Source organism: Melozone crissalis, unplaced genomic scaffold, assembly GCF_028551555.1.
Source record: "Melozone crissalis strain CALT ecotype California unplaced genomic scaffold, PUWL_Pcris_2 ptg000004l_1, whole genome shotgun sequence".
NCBI lineage: Eukaryota > Metazoa > Chordata > Aves > Passeriformes > Passerellidae > Melozone > Melozone crissalis.
The window spans coordinates 38,816,212-38,835,108 of NW_026535782.1; the positions used below are offsets into that span (position 1 = coordinate 38,816,212).

General features: G+C 43.0%; 1 protein-coding gene across 1 annotated transcript in view; it reads left to right on the forward strand.

Moving 5' to 3' along the window:
• The window catches only part of UTP20 (UTP20 small subunit processome component), a 63,133-nt gene that overhangs the window by 36,184 nt on the left and 8,052 nt on the right, over positions 1-18,897 (forward strand). Inside the window, exons 30-53 of the mRNA XM_054271354.1 lie at positions 191-417; positions 1,326-1,470; positions 1,912-1,999; positions 3,042-3,185; positions 3,800-3,850; positions 3,946-4,098; positions 4,619-4,774; positions 5,152-5,292; positions 6,087-6,224; positions 7,443-7,582; positions 8,081-8,160; positions 8,903-9,192; positions 9,674-9,813; positions 10,251-10,407; positions 11,196-11,294; positions 11,889-12,056; positions 12,715-12,881; positions 13,778-13,919; positions 14,217-14,333; positions 15,048-15,218; positions 15,721-15,849; positions 16,343-16,453; positions 17,691-17,770; positions 18,511-18,580. Coding sequence (XP_054127329.1) covers positions 191-417; positions 1,326-1,470; positions 1,912-1,999; positions 3,042-3,185; positions 3,800-3,850; positions 3,946-4,098; positions 4,619-4,774; positions 5,152-5,292; positions 6,087-6,224; positions 7,443-7,582; positions 8,081-8,160; positions 8,903-9,192; positions 9,674-9,813; positions 10,251-10,407; positions 11,196-11,294; positions 11,889-12,056; positions 12,715-12,881; positions 13,778-13,919; positions 14,217-14,333; positions 15,048-15,218; positions 15,721-15,849; positions 16,343-16,453; positions 17,691-17,770; positions 18,511-18,580 — 3,304 coding nt within the window. The remainder of the gene's footprint in view (positions 1-190; positions 418-1,325; positions 1,471-1,911; positions 2,000-3,041; positions 3,186-3,799; positions 3,851-3,945; positions 4,099-4,618; positions 4,775-5,151; positions 5,293-6,086; positions 6,225-7,442; positions 7,583-8,080; positions 8,161-8,902; positions 9,193-9,673; positions 9,814-10,250; positions 10,408-11,195; positions 11,295-11,888; positions 12,057-12,714; positions 12,882-13,777; positions 13,920-14,216; positions 14,334-15,047; positions 15,219-15,720; positions 15,850-16,342; positions 16,454-17,690; positions 17,771-18,510; positions 18,581-18,897) is intronic.

Genomic DNA, 18,897 nt, shown 5'->3' on the forward strand with positions numbered 1-18,897 from the left:
TTGATAACCTCTCAACCTCCATTCATTGTATTTTTGATGATGCTGTTCTAGTTTTTGTGCACTTTTTTCTTGGTTGAAATGGAAGACCATTTCAAGAGAAGTCATTATTTTTTGTGACTTCTCGCACAGAAGAATTGTAAGCTGAAAATTCTGAACCTAATTTTCAGTGAACCTTTTTATAATCTTTCAGGTATTTCCCTTTGCTGGCCAAGCAGCAGCCAGATCATCCAGAGAGTGATATACTGACAAATGTTTTTGCTGTGCTGTCAGCCAAGAATCTGTCTGAGGCCACATCCAGCCTTGTGATGGACATTGCTGACAGCCTTCTCAACAGCCCAAATTTTGAACCCACGGAGCAGGTTTCCAGTCTGAGCGTGACTGACTGTGTTGTCATGGCCACTGGAGACGTGACAGAAGGTATGCCTGCCTGAGAGTTCTCAGAGACCTGTTGGGTGCTTTAGATGGAGGTGTTAGATTATGGTGAGGCTGTCTAAGAATACTGGGGAAGAGGACCTCCCAGCAGAAATGGAAACATCAATGTACAAACTTGTCTTGTGCTCAAGAATTGTAAAGTCCTGCTTGCTTCGTGACTGATGAAGTCCACGTTAGAGTGTCAGAGTCCTGAGCACAGAGATTCCTTATGAAGAGAGCAATGTTGACCTGTTCTGTGTGTGAAGCTTTGACTGATACAAGTTCAAGAACTGCATTGCTGACTTGGCTCTGTGCCTAACACCAGGCTTTATATAAAGGCCCCGTTCCTGAATGCACATGATCCTGTATCACTTTTATGTTTAGTCTGTGCTCCCTGACTGGGAAGACCTGGCATCTTTGAGAGTTAATAGACAGAACAGTAGTGTGCTGTGTTTGATGCTGTAGAGACAGCATCAGTGTGCTGCTTTCACCTGCAACACTCAAAACTAGTGGAAAGGAGCGTGTGCCCTTGTTATGGCAGCTTTCATTTTACACAGGAGGTCAGTGGTGGAATAAAAAAACCACATCTACAAATGCTCCAGTCATTTTAGATGTTGGTACTGTAGAAGAATGTCCTTGGTGCCTTCTAATAAGCCTACATATATGAGGGCTGTTACTGAAATCTATGATGAGAGTGGTGTGTGCTTGCTTTGAGCCCATCTCAGACACGTTAGACTTGGTCTCAGCAAGTGCTGGTGCTTCTTCCCAGCCACCAGCTGCCCTGCATGTTTATAGCTCCCATTTACTAATGAAATCTCCCTTATCCTAATTTCCCCTTTGTATAGGGTTGGATCTCCCTTCTGTTTCTTGCAGCAGAGTTTCTTGGGTGTTGTTAACTGTTGTATCTCTTACAGAGCCCCTCAGCCTAGGTTGCCAGTTGGTCCTGCCTCATGTTCCTGCCATACTTCAGTACTTCAGCAAAACAATGTTAAGTGTGGAGAAGGTGAAAAAGAAGAAGTACAGAGCTCAAGTCAGCAAAGAGCTGAGTATACTTTCCAAGTAAGTGATTCTTAGAGCCTGAAACAGTTAAAAAGCTGGAAGGAGGGAGGAAGAAAGAGGCTTATTATAATAGTTTCCAAATTAAAAAACACTGTGTCTCAACTTTTTAAAATTTGCAACTGTTGTAAATAGCTGCATCTGTCATTGACCTTGCTATTTGCTGGTTATTGAGGTGATAAGTTTTCAGAAGTTGATTCTAGCTGATTTTGTTGCTGGTACTCAAACCTAATATCTCTTGAGGTTAGAGAAAAGTGCAGAAATGTCTGCAGTCATGTGGAACTGAATGCTTAGACTGGGACTGTGAATTTGGTAGGTATGCTCTGTTAGCCTGGATAGGCTGACAAAGCCTTGTGAAATGACATTAGTGCTGACAGACTTCTTTGCTCTGTACTGGTGATTGAAATTATATAAAAGAGTAAATTACCCTGTCCAATTCTGCAGGATCAGCAAATTCATACAAGAAAAGAGCCAGAATTCAGTGCTTGTGAGCCTTCTCATCCCTTTCCTTTATCAGACTAACATGGAGCAGGTAGGTAAAAATTATTTCCTCGCCCCTACTAAGCATATGATTTTATTTTAATCAAGTATATTTGTTTGTTTAAAAGTCATGTACATGCCATTTCTCATTATCAGCCTGCAATCAAGTCTTCACATGTTTGTAGTCTGTTCAGAACGCAGTGCCACTGTGTGTTGATGTGCACTACTCACCCAGAGGTGCCAGTGCCCAGACTGATTCTGTTCCCCCTTGTCATGGGGAAGGTCTGCAGAAGTTATAATGCAGTCTTTACCTTCTTTGACACTGTAGCCAATCCACCAAATTGCTTGCAGTGTTTGCAATAGTTGCTCTTCTTCACTGTGGATTTTATGCACCCCAAAGCCACAGGGTCTGGACAGCAATGTGAATTTATGTGGTTGAGTATGTGGTGTGTGTGGTGTACTGGGCAGTGCTGCATTAGTCTGCTGCTGGATGAAAGGCAAAGGCAAACCATATACAGTACTATTTTGGGGGTTTAAATCAGTGAATCATTAGGGCCCCACATGTGATTGCTGTTGAGGGAGCTCATACAAGAGCTTTACTGTGCAGTGGCCAGGCCCTCTCACTGGAGATACTCAAGAACTGTCTGGATGCAGTCCTGTGCCAGGTGCTCTGGAATGACCCTGCTTGAGCAGGGAGGTTGGACCAAATTGACCTCTGTGGTCCTTTCCAACCTGACCCATTCTGTGAAGTGTATGGTGCTGTTAATGTTCATCTCACATATTCAAGAAAGACTGCTTTTTAAAGCTCTGTTAGTTCTCCTGACCTTCGAGTCATGAGGAAAGACACATAAAAGAAGCCTTTGTCGTGCTGACAGTCATCTCTTAACACTGTATTGTTTCTAATTGAGAGGCTGCAAGTACTTCTGAGAGATTTGATGATTGCATTGTGTCCTTCTAATTCTTTGTTCTCCTTCAGTATCTCTGATCTGAATGAAGTACAGCAACGTGCACTTCGTGTCTTGAAATATGTCCCAAGGAAATGAAATAATCTTGTGAGTTCTCAGTAGTGATTGAGAGTTATGTGTCTCTTTCAGGGTACCCAAATTGACATTCTGGAGACGGTGCAGAACTTGCTGAGGCATTGCTCAAACCCTACAAGCTTTCTCAAACCACTGGCAAAGCTTTTTTCTGTCATCCAGAACAAACTGTCTCGAAATAAGTTGTGCTTGGTATTTCAGGTATTGCATTTCTACATCTTTCTATGCTTTTTTTTTAATTTGCTCTAAGAGATCAAGAACAAAGTAATAGCAGTATTTATCTTTGTGCATAAATTGAAAAACCTTTTTACTCTACTTCTTGTTTGAAGTGAAAATAACAGAATTCTATGTGATAGAAATGAATGAGCTGCACAAAGGTTTGTGAAAGTTTTGGCTTACAGCCTGGTTGATGTGAACCTCGCCAAAGATCTTTAGTGTAAGAGAAGCCGAGCAAAGCACTTAAACTGCAACAAATCCTGCATGTTGATGAAATTAGAATGGATTTCAGTATCCTGAAGACAATTTTTGTTTGTATTCTTCTCTCACAGTTTATAGTAGGATATTCTGTATTACTTTGAAGTGACTTATATAAATTCTTAGCAGTAAAACACGGGAAACATACAGTGTAGATATTTGGAAACTTAGGACTTAAAACACATATCCTCCAACTTACATGAGAAAGGCTCTTATGGAGATTCTAACAGGAGAAAGGCTAATGCTGCTGCTTTATTTATTTTTTGTCTGAAGTGGTAAAGTCTTGAGTTATCCAAATTTTTAACAACTATAAAAGTTAACTGGGTTTTTATGTTTTTTAGACTTTATCTGACTTGGATGCTAAGTTGAAGTACATTACTGATGTTGTTAAGGTATGCACAGTTTTTCTCTCTGCTCCCTTTTTCCCCCAGTATGGTGTGATCACATTTCTGTCATTTTTCATTAACAACTTGTTGCTCTGTCTTAGCTGAATGCCTTTGATCAGCGACATCTGGATGATATCGACTTCGATGTGCGTCTGTCAGCATTTCAGTCAATCACAGCCCACATCAAGGAAATGCAAACAGTGGATACTGACTTCCTCATCCCTGTTATGCACAACTGCTTCTACACCATCCAGGTTGGCTGAATGTTCCTTCCCTTGCTACATGCACCATGTGTCCCTGATGAATCTAACTTTCAACTTACTTCCATTGGCTGTTTTTTGGCACCACATAACATTCAGAAAGTATCTTTAGGTATTCTTACAAACATGTTTTTGAAGTTTTGTCTGTTCACTTTTTCATCTGTGTGTCCCAAAAGGCAAACACAGTGCAGCACAACTTTCTGTCAGTGAGCAATGGAACTGTTTGGTCATTTGTACTGGATAAAAGGCACATTACAGGATTGGAAGGCTGATTTTGGTTTGTTGCAGCATGTTCTGGTTGTGTGGGTCTGCTGGTAAATGTAAAGGGTTTTTTCCTGATAGGTAGGTTGGGCATTAATTTGGGACTAGAACTTCTGTAGGAAAGCTCTCAATAGTTACTGAGTCTCTACAGGACTCGCTGTGTTGTATCCAGTGGTGCTGTTCTGTTCCAGCTTTTGGGTAGGGAAAGGTGTCACAGCCAGACTCATGTGGTGCCATTTATTCATCCTCTCAGCTCGGGGACATGGCTCTCAGTGACAATGCAAGCCTCTGCTTGACCAGTCTCATCCACCGACTGGCAGAGATCAGCCACACAGAAGATGAGTACAAGGAGCTAATCCAGCACACTCTCCTGGAGTCTGTGAGAAGGGGTCTGAAGAGTAAGACTGAGGTAAGGCAGTGGTGTCTGATCACACATTTCCAGCTATCTTCATGAGATGTTTTTTGGGTGAGTTCTCAAAATCCTCTACTTGGATAAGAAGTGCAGGTACCCACTGTAAACGTACCCTTAATTTGAAACCTTATAAAATTGTAAAATATTATAGAAATTAACTGTGTTTCCCTGCTGTTGCTTGGCTTTTCTTAGTTGAAACTCGTTTTTTTGGAAGGGAGGCGTTAATTTATATGCAGGCCATAATGGGTGCATTTGTTGTTACCAAGAATTAGGACGTTTGACTGAAACACTTGTAAATGACAGCACTGCTGTTCTCAGGAGTGTGTAGCAGCCTCTCCAAGGGATACTTACCATTCACTGCTTGCTATTTTTAGAGCATCCAGCAGGACTACACATCACTGCTTTCCTGCCTCATTCAGACATTCCCAACAAATCCTGAATTCCAGGATTTGGTCCAGCTGACCAACCGCCATGATCCTGACATGGACTTCTTTGAGAACATGAAACACATGCAGGTAAAAGACAGCAGGCATTTCTTAGTGCCTCTCTTCCCCTGCCAAGCAAAAGCATCTTACTGTGAGGGGATGTTTTGCAAAGCATCTGTGTGTTGTCTGCAGAGAAATTGAACCTGTGTCATTAGATACTGTTACAAAAAAGAGGGATATAGACATGATAAGAAGTGATTGAGAATCAAAGTCATGTTTCTGTCTATAAATGTATTTGGTTTATGGTAGCCCACAGTCAGCAGTATCCTGAAGATTCCTCTGACAGAGACATGGAATGGGTCTCTGTTTTTTCTGGCCTGCTCCCTGCCTCTCTCAGTCTGGAGGCTCTGCAGCCCCTTCCCATTCATTAACCTTAGCAATATAAATGTTACACAAAGCCTGGTTTTTCTTGCAGTATGAAAATAAATTTCTTCTGCTTTCAGAGATGCAATCTGAGAGAGTCTTTGCTTTATCTGTAGTTATATGCAAAGTTGTAAGTTCTTAACTTGTAATTTTCTCTGATCTTTGCATTTAATTGCAGCAGCTGCTGTTTGCAGTTGCCTCCCTTGTCTAACACCTCAAGATAGCACAGTCTTATAATTATGAATCCACAATGCCATTGACTTGGAATATCTGTTGAGGCAAAAGGCTAGTGAAAGCCCAGAGATTTAAGGAAAAAGGCATGTCTTAGAAATGACTGTAATATGTTTACGCCATTACCTAAAACTGGGACATTTTCATAACTGCAGGCTGTAGGTGCTCTCTCATGCTAGCTGTGACTCAAGCACCACCTCATTCACTCTCTCCCATGTGACATGTCTCAGATCCACAGGAGAGCACGAGCTCTGAGGAAACTGGCAAAGCAGCTCACTGAAGAAAAGCTTGTGCTGTCTTCTAAATCCCTGCAGAACTACATCATGCCTTATGCTACAACTGCAATTTTCAGTGAAAAAATGCTTAAGGTAGGCTCTTGCAATTGAATGCATCTACTTGAATATTTTCACATTTCTTATATAGCATTTCCCTTAAAAACCTAACCCCCTTAGACAGCTGATATGTTTGTGCAGTGGGTGTCTCTATTGTAGATAAAAGTGCTGTGCTGGTATTGCTGGCAGAAAGAGGATTTGGAAGGTGCAGAAGCAGTCTGGGCCCAGTCCTGTATCTGCTAAAGCCATCCTGCTTTTAAAAGGTTGATCTCTTAACTGTTTGAGTTAGGGTTTTTTGTTTTGTTTTAATTTTTACTTGGGGTTTTATTTGCCTTTATTTTTTTAATCAGCTTCTTATTTTCTTCCCTCTGCCTCCAAACTTTTGTCTTCCTGTTTAGTTGTGATACTCTTTGACAGTAGACTGTGGGAATATAGTCTGCATCTAGTAACAGAGGTGGGAATAAATACAGTTTTCTCTGGATTTAGAGAGAAACGGCAGGAATTGGCTGGAAACATCTGAAATCAATAGCAGCTTTGTAATTAAAATTTGAAGGCTGACATTTTTTTAGTCACTTTCACGTTCAGTGAAATTACTTGTAGTATCAGTGTGGATAGACTTTCCACCTGTGGCTTTTAAAAGCCAGGTTTCACACTTCTGTAGTTCCCTGCACACTTACCAGGAGAACAGCAGACCTGCTTCTATCAAGTGAAGTAAATGTCTAATTTGCTTACTGTCAGAAATGTTCCTCTGAAGCTGAAACAATTAGAGCTCAGGCACAGGACCCAGCCCCTGCAGCAGTGCAGTCTGTACCCCTCAGTAGAGTGACTGAGTAGCTCTTTGATTAGAGGGCAGTAAAATGTGTGGATTGAAACTTTGATAAAGAAATAGACATTTTATTTCACATCTGAAATGGGTTTATAGTTGACCAGCAATGTGCCATGTGTTTGTGGTTGGATGCCTTAACTGGTTCTTGTTCTTAGTTCTTAGCACAAGTGAGCCCATAGGTTTAAGTATGTGAGAAAGGTTAAATGTGCAGAATAATTTGGAGGAAGTGGGTCTGGAGATCTGCTTGATAGACTATGATTTTTTTTTTTCCTAACTTGATGCTCAGGAGGAGATGTAAAAATACTGAATCCCAGCATCCCCACTAGACTAGACATTACTTCTGTCTTTTGTTGCTTTGGATGAAGAATGCTGCAGACACGTGGTCATTGTGAATGCTAACAGCAGCTGAGTTTCTCTCTTTTGAGCAGCATGAAAACATGGTAACAGCCTCAGTTGAAGTTGTTGGAGCTGTCTGCCGACACCTTTCGTGGTCAGCCTATTTGTACCACTTGAAGCACTTCATCCATGTCTTGCAAACAGGACAGATCGGTACGAAGCTGGGAGTCAGGTGGGTACCACGAGCAGTGCTGCTCTGGGTTTCTCCAAAGACTGCTTAGGCACAGTTCAGTGTTTTTAGGACCATCTCATGGCTTCTGCCTCTTCTCTGAGGTGAGAGATCGCTGGCTTTGAGGTGGATTTAGGCAAGTGAAGGTGGGCATGGCTTGCTGCCTGGATCTATGAAGTTTTAACAAGTTGTTACTTAGTTACACCATGTCTCACTGAACCCATGGCAGCAGTTCTGTCAGGCTGTCCCTGCTCCTGGGACACCTCTGTTGTTCCAGTACCACTCTCTGTGAGGTTTCACATTGAGCTGGGTCACAATATGTTTGTAGCTGAGAAGTAACCAGTTTTTATTTTCTGGGATTTTTCAGGATAAACATCCTTATGGTGCAATGTCACTAAATCTGATGTTTTCCAAAAAGTGCCTGTAAGAGTTTTCTGTTGTATATGCATCCTCTTGTTTTTGTGCAGAGGGCTGATCTTTCTTCATGTTTTCCTTCTGCAGCTTGTTAGAGACAGTGCTGGAGGCCTTTCACTTTGACCATAAAACACTTGAAAAGCAGCTTGTGACCGTTGACAACCAAGGTGAGCCTTTTGTGTCTGCTTGTAAAAACACTCCTCAGACTGCTCAAATGCAGCTGGTCAAGTTTTGTGGTTTACTCTTGACATCAGCTACTTCCTTATTTTTAAAATAGGCATCTTGGAAGCTAGTGTTGACTTGTCTCCTCAGTAGTAGTGCAGATTTTCCTCCTGTGTGTTGACAAAGTCAGGAGAGGTGTAGGGAATCATGTCCACATTGCCACTCCATCCCAGGCTTCTGTAAGCCAAAACAGCCCAGACCCTGTGTGGTTTTCATGGTTGTCTGCAGCCAAGATGTCCTCACCTTGCTTCCCTTGCCACTGCATGGGAAAAAGTTGTATCTTCAGCTTCTTCACGATTGTGGTTACCTATGTTGGGACCTTTGGGTGATGGAGGAGGATGTCTCACAGTTGTGCTTGTCAGTAGCTCTTGCCTTGTGAAAGCCTCAGTTTTAAGTGAATGGCAGTTCTCTGCAGTTCAGGCACATTGACCTTTGCTCAGCTGACTACGGGGTTCAGACACAGAGTAATGCAATCTTTGCTTTAATCCTGGCCCTGAGGGTGCTTATCAGAAACCAGCAAGCCAAAGCTTCTTTACCCAGTAGAAGCCTGGTGCTTATTGGTGGTTTGCTGTCACTGGTGGTAGGTAGGATCTTTATGTAGAACCAAGCTGTCGCAGGAGTCTCAATTAAGGGCTCAAGTTTTGTGTTTTCCTGTATTTACCTGTACGTTTGGCAATTACTTGATAGAAGCTGCTTCCATGGACCTTGAGCCAGTGGTGGAAGCTGAAGAAGCCATGGAGCTGGAGCAGAGTGAAGGGGAAGAGGAGGAGGTTGAAGAAAAGAATGGGAAGAATCTCTCTGAGAAGCCAGTAGAACCTGAGCAAGCAGCTGAGCCATCTGAAAATGCTAAACAAGTGCCCAAACCTGTTTCATTCTTACCCCGAAATAAAGAGGAGCTTCAGTGTCTGATCCAACACATTCAAGAAACAGTTACAGTCAACATCTTGCCTAAATTGCACAGGTGTATTGTTGCAAAGGTGAGGAGCTGACATTTGAAAGGTCCTTTGTAGGCTGCTACTTTAGGGATTGGGATACTACTTCAGAGCCAGTGAAAAAGCAACATATTAAAAAAAATGGACACAAGTGGGGAGAGACCATCTGAAAGCACAAAAAAGGCTTCATGCCCTTTGCTGAGTCAGGGAGATTACTGACAGACCTTCTGGTCAGTGTGGGTGTGGTGTCCTAACTTCCCTGCTGAGAACTGTCTCAAACTACACAAGTAAAATTATTCACTTTGTCCAACCTCTTGAAGAGTTCTCAGCCACTTGCTTGCACCAGCCTAGTTTCTGTATTGAAAACACAGGGATTTATCTCACCTGTCCTTTAGCTGTCTGGGTTTTTCCTGCAGTCATCAGAGGATAGCAGCCTGCTATACTGGCCTCTTATAGGGTTTGTTGAGAAAAAGCAGAGTTTGTTTCTGTATATTAAAAGTGCATTATGTCTTGCTCTCTTAAAAAGGTTAAAAGAGACGAGGAGCACAAGCTTGTGAAATCCAATGTTGTGAATGATGATGAGGTAGTTCGTGTTCCATTAGCTTTTGCAATGGTCAGAATGATGCAGTGTCTTCCCCAGGAAGTGATGGAAGCCAACCTACCAAGGTAAACCCCAGTGGGGCTGTTCATTGTGCAGGGAAGAAGTGTAGGCACCTTTCTCAAGCTGTGGTTACATACCTGGCTAAAGAGGGACATCCTAACAGACCTTAAATACTTCTTTTGGAAATTCCTGTTCCTAGTGACATGCACCACTGCACCTCAGCATTTAACTGCTGTAAATCCTGACCCAAGGGCAGAGCTGTGAATCAAGGGGCAGAGGCAGGGCTGGTTGTGCTGGGAAAAGAATAATGTACAGAAAGAAAGGATAATCAGTAGAATGTCCTGAAGGGCAGTATGTGTGTGTATGCCTATAAAACCTCTCTGTGAGGCTGGCTGTGAGTACAGCTGTGGTTGTGAAACAGTCCTGAAAAGCAGCCTCCTTGGCAGGGTCATTAGTTCTGCTCTGCTTGGAGATGGACAAAGCTGTCTATCTTTGTTTCCAGCATCCTACTGAAAGTCTGCACATTCCTGAGAAACAGATTTCAGGAAATACGGGACATTGCCCGCAACACCCTCATTAAAATCATGGAAGTGTTGGGAGTGCACTACCTTCTGTATATCCTGAAGGAGATGCGGTCTGCACTCATCCATGGCTACCAGGTAATGCCGAAATTCTTCCTCTTCTGCTCTCTATAGGATTTTTTTTTCTAATGTATTGGGAGGAGAATCCAAAGGGAAGTTGCTATTGGAATTGTTTTGCACTGGTAGAATAGCTTGGTATAATACAAGTAAATATTGTTGCTAATGCCTACATCAGTCTTTGTTTTGCCTTGCCAAATGTCAAATAAGGATCTGTACCCTCAAAGAACTGAGAGTCTAAGCCATTTTCCTAGTGGAGATTTTAGATATGTAGGGGAAGGATGAATTTCTGGTTCCAGTAAGATTAGAGGAAATCTTTCCATAAGGTCATGAGGGCTAAGCAGTATCTGGGGGGAGTTGCCATGGAGACTGCACAGACAGTGTGTGGTGATGCTAGTTGAAGGATTGCTTCCTAGATCCAGAACCAAGGCTCTGACTATTAATTCATCTTTCCTCTTTCCATGGCTTGGGTTAAGAATCATTTTTCATGTGAATTACCACAGTGGAGTAGCGTGAGCTTCTGGCTGCTGTAACAGTGAAAGAACCAATTAGAGCAGCCTAAGTATATCAGTAAGAGCCCTGGGGAGAGAGGAGATTCCAGCCCTCTTGCCGGTATGACGTGGGATAGGGATCCTTTTTCTCTTGCTACTACATGGATTCTCCTCCTCCCAGTGTTTCCTTTTTTTTCCTATAATGAAAGCTCAAGTGCAGTGTATGACTTGTGATGTCTCTGGTATGGGAGTGTCCCCATGCAGTATGAGGGGAGGTCAATGCAGAGGTTTGGAATGATCTGTTCTCTTTTTCTGTAGCTCCATGTGCTGACTTTCACTGTGAACCTGTTACTGAAGGGCCTTACTACCAGGCTCAGTGCTGGTGATTTGGACCCCTGCTTGGATATCCTGATTGAGGTAAAAGCTATTCAAGACTGAAAGGAAAAGCATCATTAAGTGCTTGGGACATATTCTAGGAGGGGAAGGTTTTGTCTGGATTGTCTCTGACTTGGTGGCAAACCAGGCTGTTGTGTGTGTACTGCCAAGGAAGGAGGCACCAGTAGGCTCCGTTGTAGATGGGAATCAAGAGAAGGCAAGTATCTCTGGGGCTGTATCCTGAGCCCTGCATCTTGAGAGGGGATGGATTCAAGATTGACACCTACCTGTGTTTTCCTGTACTCTAAATGGCTGAGCAAGTCAGCAGACATCTACTCAGTGCAGTCCACAGAGCCCAGGAACTCAGCTGGCCACACAGATGGGGTATAGTGGGATGCGTTGATCTGGCTGCCGTCCCAGTCCTTGTGTCACAACACCACAGAGGGGTGTGAGAACAGTCTCATCTGGTGTACTTAATCAAGGATGTTCTGTGTTGACAAAGGAAAGATAGATGTGATTTGTAGGAAACGTGGAGAATTGTTTTTTCTGTGAGTGGGGAAAAATAGTGTTGTTCTGTTGCTACTGGAGAAACCTGCCTTTCTTCAATCATTCATTTCTCTTGCCTGTTTTCCAAAGATTTTCAACCAAGAGTTGTTTGGGAATGTAGCTGAAGAGAAAGAAGTGAAGGGTATTGTCTCCAAGATCATGGAAGCACGCAAAAACAAGAGCTACGATTCCTATGAAATTCTTGGGAAGTTCATAGGAAGGGGCCAGGTGACAAAACTTATTCTGCCACTGAAGGAGGTAAGAAAAGTCAGCCAGTCTCACAAACTGTGACCACTCTCAATTCTGTAAGGTGATTCTAGAGCCTCTGGGTGGCTACTTTGAAATCACCTATGGAATCTTGCTTTGGCTTCCCAATTTCCTTTGGGAAAGCAGGGAGACTTTACTGTTGATATCCAGGGCAGGGAGTGGCATTCTGGGAAGCTTTTAACTGCTGCTCAAGTGGATACATCCCACTTTGAGTTCTCCATGCACTCTCCCTCTGCCCGCTCTTCTTTCCTCTGGAGCTTAGAAGTCCTGCAAGGCTGCTCTGTGGTTTGAGCTCTTGTGCTTGGAGGAAATGTCAACAAAATGTATCCAGGGTCTATCCATGTGCAATGATTGCCTTTTCAAAGATGCAGATTTTTTAGCAGAGTGCAAACTCACACAGGAATGGAACTCTGATTTGCTCATTAGCTCTTGTGTCCTGGTGGCTGTAGCTGAACTGGCTGGAGGCTGACAGGAGCAACGGGGAGGGATATTGGTTCAGAACTGAGGCAATGGGATGCTATTCACCTAAAGAGCTGGAGACTGTGACAACATGATGAGAGAAAAATTGATCTAGTTTCCCCCATGATTTCTGATTCAGATAATTGCCATCAGGCTGTCCTTTTAAATTCTCATGGTTTTACCTTTGCAGACTCTGGAGAGCACCACAAGCTTGAAGATAGTCCGGAAGGTGCATGAGGCACTGCGTCACATCATGGCAGGGCTCATCTTCAACTCAGACATGAATGCAGAATCCCTCCTGCTCCTCAGTCATGGTCTCATCAGTGAAAATTTGCCTCTGCTCACTGAGAAGGCCAAGTGAGTTCCTGAGTGTTGTTCGGATGGTCTGGTATTGGTTTGCTTGCAGAAATGGCAGTTCTCAAATCCAACTGATCAAATGCATGAGAGTTTAATTACTTTCATTCCCCTTTTGTTTTCAGTGTAACTAAATCATTTGGGCAGTTACAGGGCAAAAAGAAAGCTTAGTAATGAGAGTTAGCATTTGTGGAACTCATGGGAGTCTTCTCTTGCAAGGTCTCTTGACCTTCAGCAGGGCTTTTTCACTGTCTGATGAGTTGATAACATGCATTAGGATGTTAGGATGGAGGAACAATGAACAGTGTTTAGAAGCAGGCTGCAAACATTTCAATGGGGCCAGGAACAAGGAAAAACATGGTCTTTCACTTCATTGCTTTGTTACTGGGGCAGAAGATGAGGAGAACCATCAGATTTTCTCTCCATCTGGTGGAGTCACTGCTCAGAGCTAGGTTTAGGTGTCCTGCATTTGGTGTTACGTTGACTGGCTTTCTCTAGAAGTCTGCTGTTAGCAGACTTCTTGGAGCAGTGTTTGTAAGCCACCAGTTACTGATGTAATGATCAGTAAAGAAGAGCAGTGAGTAGTGGCAGGATGTGTATTTGCTTGAAGGAACTTCCAAAGTTGATCTGTCCACTAAGAAAAAAGTGAGGATGTTATACAAATGATTGTGTGTTTGTTATCTCTGGAATAGTGGCATTGTTCTCAAGTCTGAGTCCTGTCTGTCATGCTGCTTTCAAACTGATTTTATTTCATTGTGGACCATCTGTGACCTGCTTTTGCTTGCTATGTGGGAGGCAGCTGAACACAGTTCAGCTCCTTTTACTCCCAACAGCAGGATTGTTGTGGAGAGGGTTCATATCTGAATATTTTCTTTTGCCATGCATACACTGCTTTTCAGGAAAAAAGCTGCCCCTCCTCCAGACCCTCGGCTGCAACCAGAGAGCTGCCTGCTGCTCCAGCCCACTCCCACAAGAGGAGGGCAGAAAGCTCGTGTCAGCAGCAGGACTAACACATATATCCTGGTTGATTCAGGACTTCGGGTAAGATCTCCTCAGATAAAAAACTTTACATTCAAAATTTTGTTAAGGGTATGCAAAGGAAAGTATTCTGGATATTGTATTAATAGCACAGCCATTAGCCTTAACTTCACTTTGTATATTGTAACTCCAGTGGTGCTTTTAGATACTTTTTTTTTTTTTAAGTGCCCAGCCTGTTGAAATATTTGGGTGGGATATGGCATAAATTCTACTATAACCTGAAACAGTTGTGGGACCTTACTTTGACTCTTTTGCATTCTGGCTGACTTTGAGATGAATATCCTGATTTTTCTATTGCAGCTACTGCATATGAGCCTGAAGAGATCCAAAGTAAATTCTTCTGAGGAACATGCTTTGGAAATGCTAGACCCTTTTGTTCAGCTGCTTATAGATTGCCTGAAATCTATGGATGTCAAGGTACAGTTCTGAGCTGAAGTCTGTGTGTTCTGTCTGCTGTATTAAGAGTCCTGCCCACAAATGTCATCTTGCAGTTGACTTGCAAGAGGAGAGAAAGCCACCGGGTTTTCAAATCTGCTTTAATAGGTGTGCAGATTAAATTGTTTGAGGACATGTAATCCCAAGGGAGGCTTGTGGCTGATGGAGGACTGAATGCTCTGCTCTGTGTTGCAGGGGGCAAGTTCTCCTAGAGAATGTTCATAAGAGGAACTTAGAGAGTGTCTGTGAGGATGTTCATGAGATCCTGTGGGTGCTGGGAGCAGTGTTCTTACAACTGTGGTTTCTTCTGATCCAACTCCAAAGTCTTCATTCCTAGCACTGTAGGCAGTCACTTTTTGGGACAGCTTTTGGTTTGAGTGAGCCTAGAGCCCAAGAGTGGAAGGCATACCTCATACCCTGTCAGATACTTGGAGTGGGGCTTTCCGTGTCTTGAAGGCAGCTCTGCTTCATATCTTTACCTGATACAATCCAAGTTATAGAATATTGGAGTCGCAGAAATTACTTTCAGAACTGAGAAACCTTGTGTTGCCCATGAATAGTTTGAAAGAGGTTGAGTTTGTTAGCTAACTGTCTTTTACCACTGTTGTAGATAGCCTGACCATGTCTGTCAAACAGTGAGAAGTGTTCTCTCAATGTCTCTGTACCCACGTGCTGTCCTTTGGCTCTTTCTTCCAGGTGATAACTGGTGCTCTGCAGTCCTTGGTATGGATTTTGAAGTTCCCTTTGCCTTCTGTCAGTACAAATATGGAGTCACTGATCAAGCAGCTTTTCCTCTTGCTGAAAGAGTTTGCCAAGACAGGAATAGCCAAAGGCCAGAATTTCCACCTGGTTGTGAGCTGTTTCAAAGTAAGTCAGACCCAGCTTTGCTCATTTCTGCTTTAGGATTAGCTTTCTAGAATGAGACTCTTCTAGCTACAGATCCCTCCTGCAGCTGTCCCTGGAGAGGTAGTGTGGAGATCATAAGCTAATGAGGAATATGTGGCCTTGCTGATTTTTTCCCAAATACAAACCTAAAGATAGTTGCTCCCTAAAAATGCACAGCTTGTATCTGAAGAAATGTCCTTATAGAAACATGCTTGCCCTCTTTCTTCATTGTAGTATCTTGTTCCACCTGAGTAAATCCTGGTAGCTGAATTGAGACATGGGAAGGGTACAATGCACTTGTTTACTTTTGTCTCACAATTGCCATCTGAAAGCAAAATGTGATGAGAATAGTGTTGGCCACTATGTTCTAGAGCAGCAGTTTGTCTTTTCAGGCTGAAGTTGTATAAATCAAGTCAAACTTTGGTGTGCACCTTTATTTTATGGCATTGCATGTGTACTGACAATGTGCAATTTGATTTTGTAGTGTGTAACAATACTTGTGAAGAATGTAAAGAGTCAGATAACAAGCAAACAGCTCCAAGTGTTGCTTGGCTTTGCTGAAGAAGACATTTATGATTCATCACGCCAAGCCACTGCCTTTGGCCTTCTCAAGGTATTTCTGTGCAGCAGCTGTGAATGTTCTGTGAGCCACTGGAACAGCAGTGATTCTGCTTCCTGGTGAAAGGCTGTACATTCTCATTCTCACATCAGGAACAGGCTGCAGATGCTGTTGAAGCTCTCTGTTGTAAGAGAGGAAAAGTCAACAAAATTTTACTGTTTGACTTGTAGTCCCTGTTTAAAAGTGTTTGGGAGGTTGTTTTGTACACAGTGCATATGAGGATGTATTTGGATCTGAGTGTGTTTTTCCTAAAGAATCAACATCTCTGATCATTAGATCAGATATTCTGTGTTGCCCAAAAGAAACAGATATGGATGTGTAAGGTGTAGGCCATCTTTTGGTTTGTGTTTTTTTTTTTTCCTTTGAGTTGCGCTTTCTGTGTGTGAAAAAATCAGTGTTAAGGTACCACCTGAGACCAGTGCTGTCTGGGTTGTAGACACTGTATAAGCAGAATGATGTGACTCCAGCTGTGCTTTCACATTTTCAGGCTATTTTATCCAGGAAGCTGATTGTCCCTGAAATTGATGATGTGCTGCAGAAGGTTGCCCAGCTGGCCATCACGGGTCAGAGTGAGCCAGTGCGAGTCCAGTGCAGACAGGTTGGTGGAGTGAAGAGTTTCTCACTTTATTTACAGCTGTCTAACAGGCCAGAGGGCTTAATGTGGCCATCCTGTCTCTCACAGACATGTGCCTTGGCCCTGCTGAACCCTGAACTCTATTTCCCCTTCTTTACTGATCTTTATTCTCCTTGTTATCTGACTTCATTTCTTGAGACTGGTGCATAGCAGAATCACAGACTCCTTGCCTATAGTGAGACTGTGGCATGCCTTCATAGAGCTGTAAAATTGTTTAGGTTTAAGGTCATAGAATCTAACTGTTAACCCAGCACTGCCCCATCCACCACTAAGCCATGTCCCTGAGTGGCACATTTATAATTCTTTTAAATACCTCCAGCCTGTTTTAAATAATCCACCACTTCCCAGGGCAGCCAGTTCTGGTGCTTGACCACCCTTTCAGTGCAGAATTTTTTCCTAATATCCAATCTATACTTCCCCTGGCAAAACATGAGGCCATTTCCTCTTGTCCTGTCACTTGTCACATGGGAGAAGAGATGACCCCCACCTGGCTACAGCCTGCTTTCAGGCAGGTGTAGGGAGTGATGAGGTCTTTCCTGAGCCTCCTCTTCTCCAGGCCAAACAATCCCAGCTTCCTCAGCCGCTCTTCATAAGACTTGTTCTCCATACCCTTCTCCAGCTTCATTACTGCTCAGCACCTCAATGTCTTTTTTGCTGTGAGAAGCCCAAAAATGAACACAGTACTTGAGGTGCAACCTCACCAGTGCCAACTACAGGAGAGCTGCTTAGCAACAATGACATGATCCTTCCTCTGGAGGTTTTTAAGCCTGTGTAACTAAGCTTTGGTCTTTTTTAACCCCCAGGATAAGCAAATTTGCCACAAATCCATAATTGCTTTCCTCTACTTCCTCATTCTTTCCAAAGTAAAACCCACTGAAAGACAGAACTGGTTACTTTGTCTCAAGCATTGGGATATAGGTGCAGCAGGATCAGGAAATGTAGCTTTCATAGTTACAGGATGGATTTTGAAGGATGCAGGATCTCTTCACAGATACCTGTGCAAATGTAGTATTTTAAAAACTGATCCTGTTCCAGGCACAGAGCTTGGCAGCAGTTGTTGACCCTTTGTATAATAGGAACACAATGAAAGGGATGATTCTCATAAGCTTGCTGCTCCATCACTGAATTGTCTTCATAACCTTTTTACAAGCTTACCTGAGTGTTTATTTTAACTCCTCTCTGTATTGTTTTTTCTTTCCAGATTTACTTAAAATACATTCTGGATTACCCTCTTGGTGACAAACTGAAACCCAATTTGGATTTCATGCTCGCACAGCTGGAGTGAGTTTATATTCCTGACTTGTAGTCACTGTTCTGTGAGAACAGAACTTGGTTTTTAAATATGATTCTAGTATGCCAAAAAGCTCTTTGTAAAGAGCAGAAGGCATGGATGAAGTCTTCATTTTCCTACTTGTAAAACACTTCCCTTTTCCCAAGTCTGGCTGTTTGATGAAGCAAATCCTTTTTTCTTATCCCTGTTTCACAGCTATTTAGTTCTTTATCTGTTTGTTAGCAAAAGTTCTATTGTTTGCTTAGTGGTTTACCACCTCCACTGGTTGAATCATCATAAAGTCGCCCTAGGACACAGGTGAAATGGAAAATCCAGGAGGAATAAGGGAAGGTGCATTTTTAGGGGACTGCTGTCCCATGGCAATGTCTCAAATGCAATTGCAGGCACGGTTAAAACAACTGTACCGATTCCACAGGAGTGTTGTGCCTCCAACCTCCTCCTGAGCTTCACCCCTCCCTTGCTCAAGGTGACAGCAGTTACCAGGTTCCCCAGCACAGTGTGGCTGTGCTGACTCAGGTGGGCTGGAGTCAGCACTTCCTGGGCTGTTTGTGTCCCTGTGCTCATTCTCTGACAGACAGAGCTCTTGTCCATGGTATCAGGCCAGGTCTGGTAGCTGTTGTAGAAGGATCCCTATCAGTGCGTGTTTCTGGAATTGGTTGTTGTTAAATTGTTGGCAACTTCATAGGAGGATTAACTCATTCCTAACAGTTAATCCTTTATTTCTTCCCAGGTATGAGTATGAAACTGGGAGGGAATCTGCACTGGAGATGATTGCGTACCTCCTCGACACGTTCCCGCAGGTAACGAGCACCCCTGGTGTTCCAAGAATCAGGCAGTTACTGTGGGTTGAAGTAACAGCACTTTCCAAGCAGTTTATTTTGGAAGCACTTGCTAGTTCCTATTATCTCTTATCATGAGCAGAACATTCACTTATCTCCAAAGAACCTGGCTTTGCTCCAAAAGAGGAATGACATGCTGGAAAGTCTGCAGTACTTCTTTGCCTAATGTGCTCTCTTTGCAAGTAAAATAAAGCTGTGTCAGCTGGAGTTTGGATAAACTCAGTCGTGATTTATGGCAGGAAGAAACACAACCAGATTAGGAAACAGACTAGGAATAG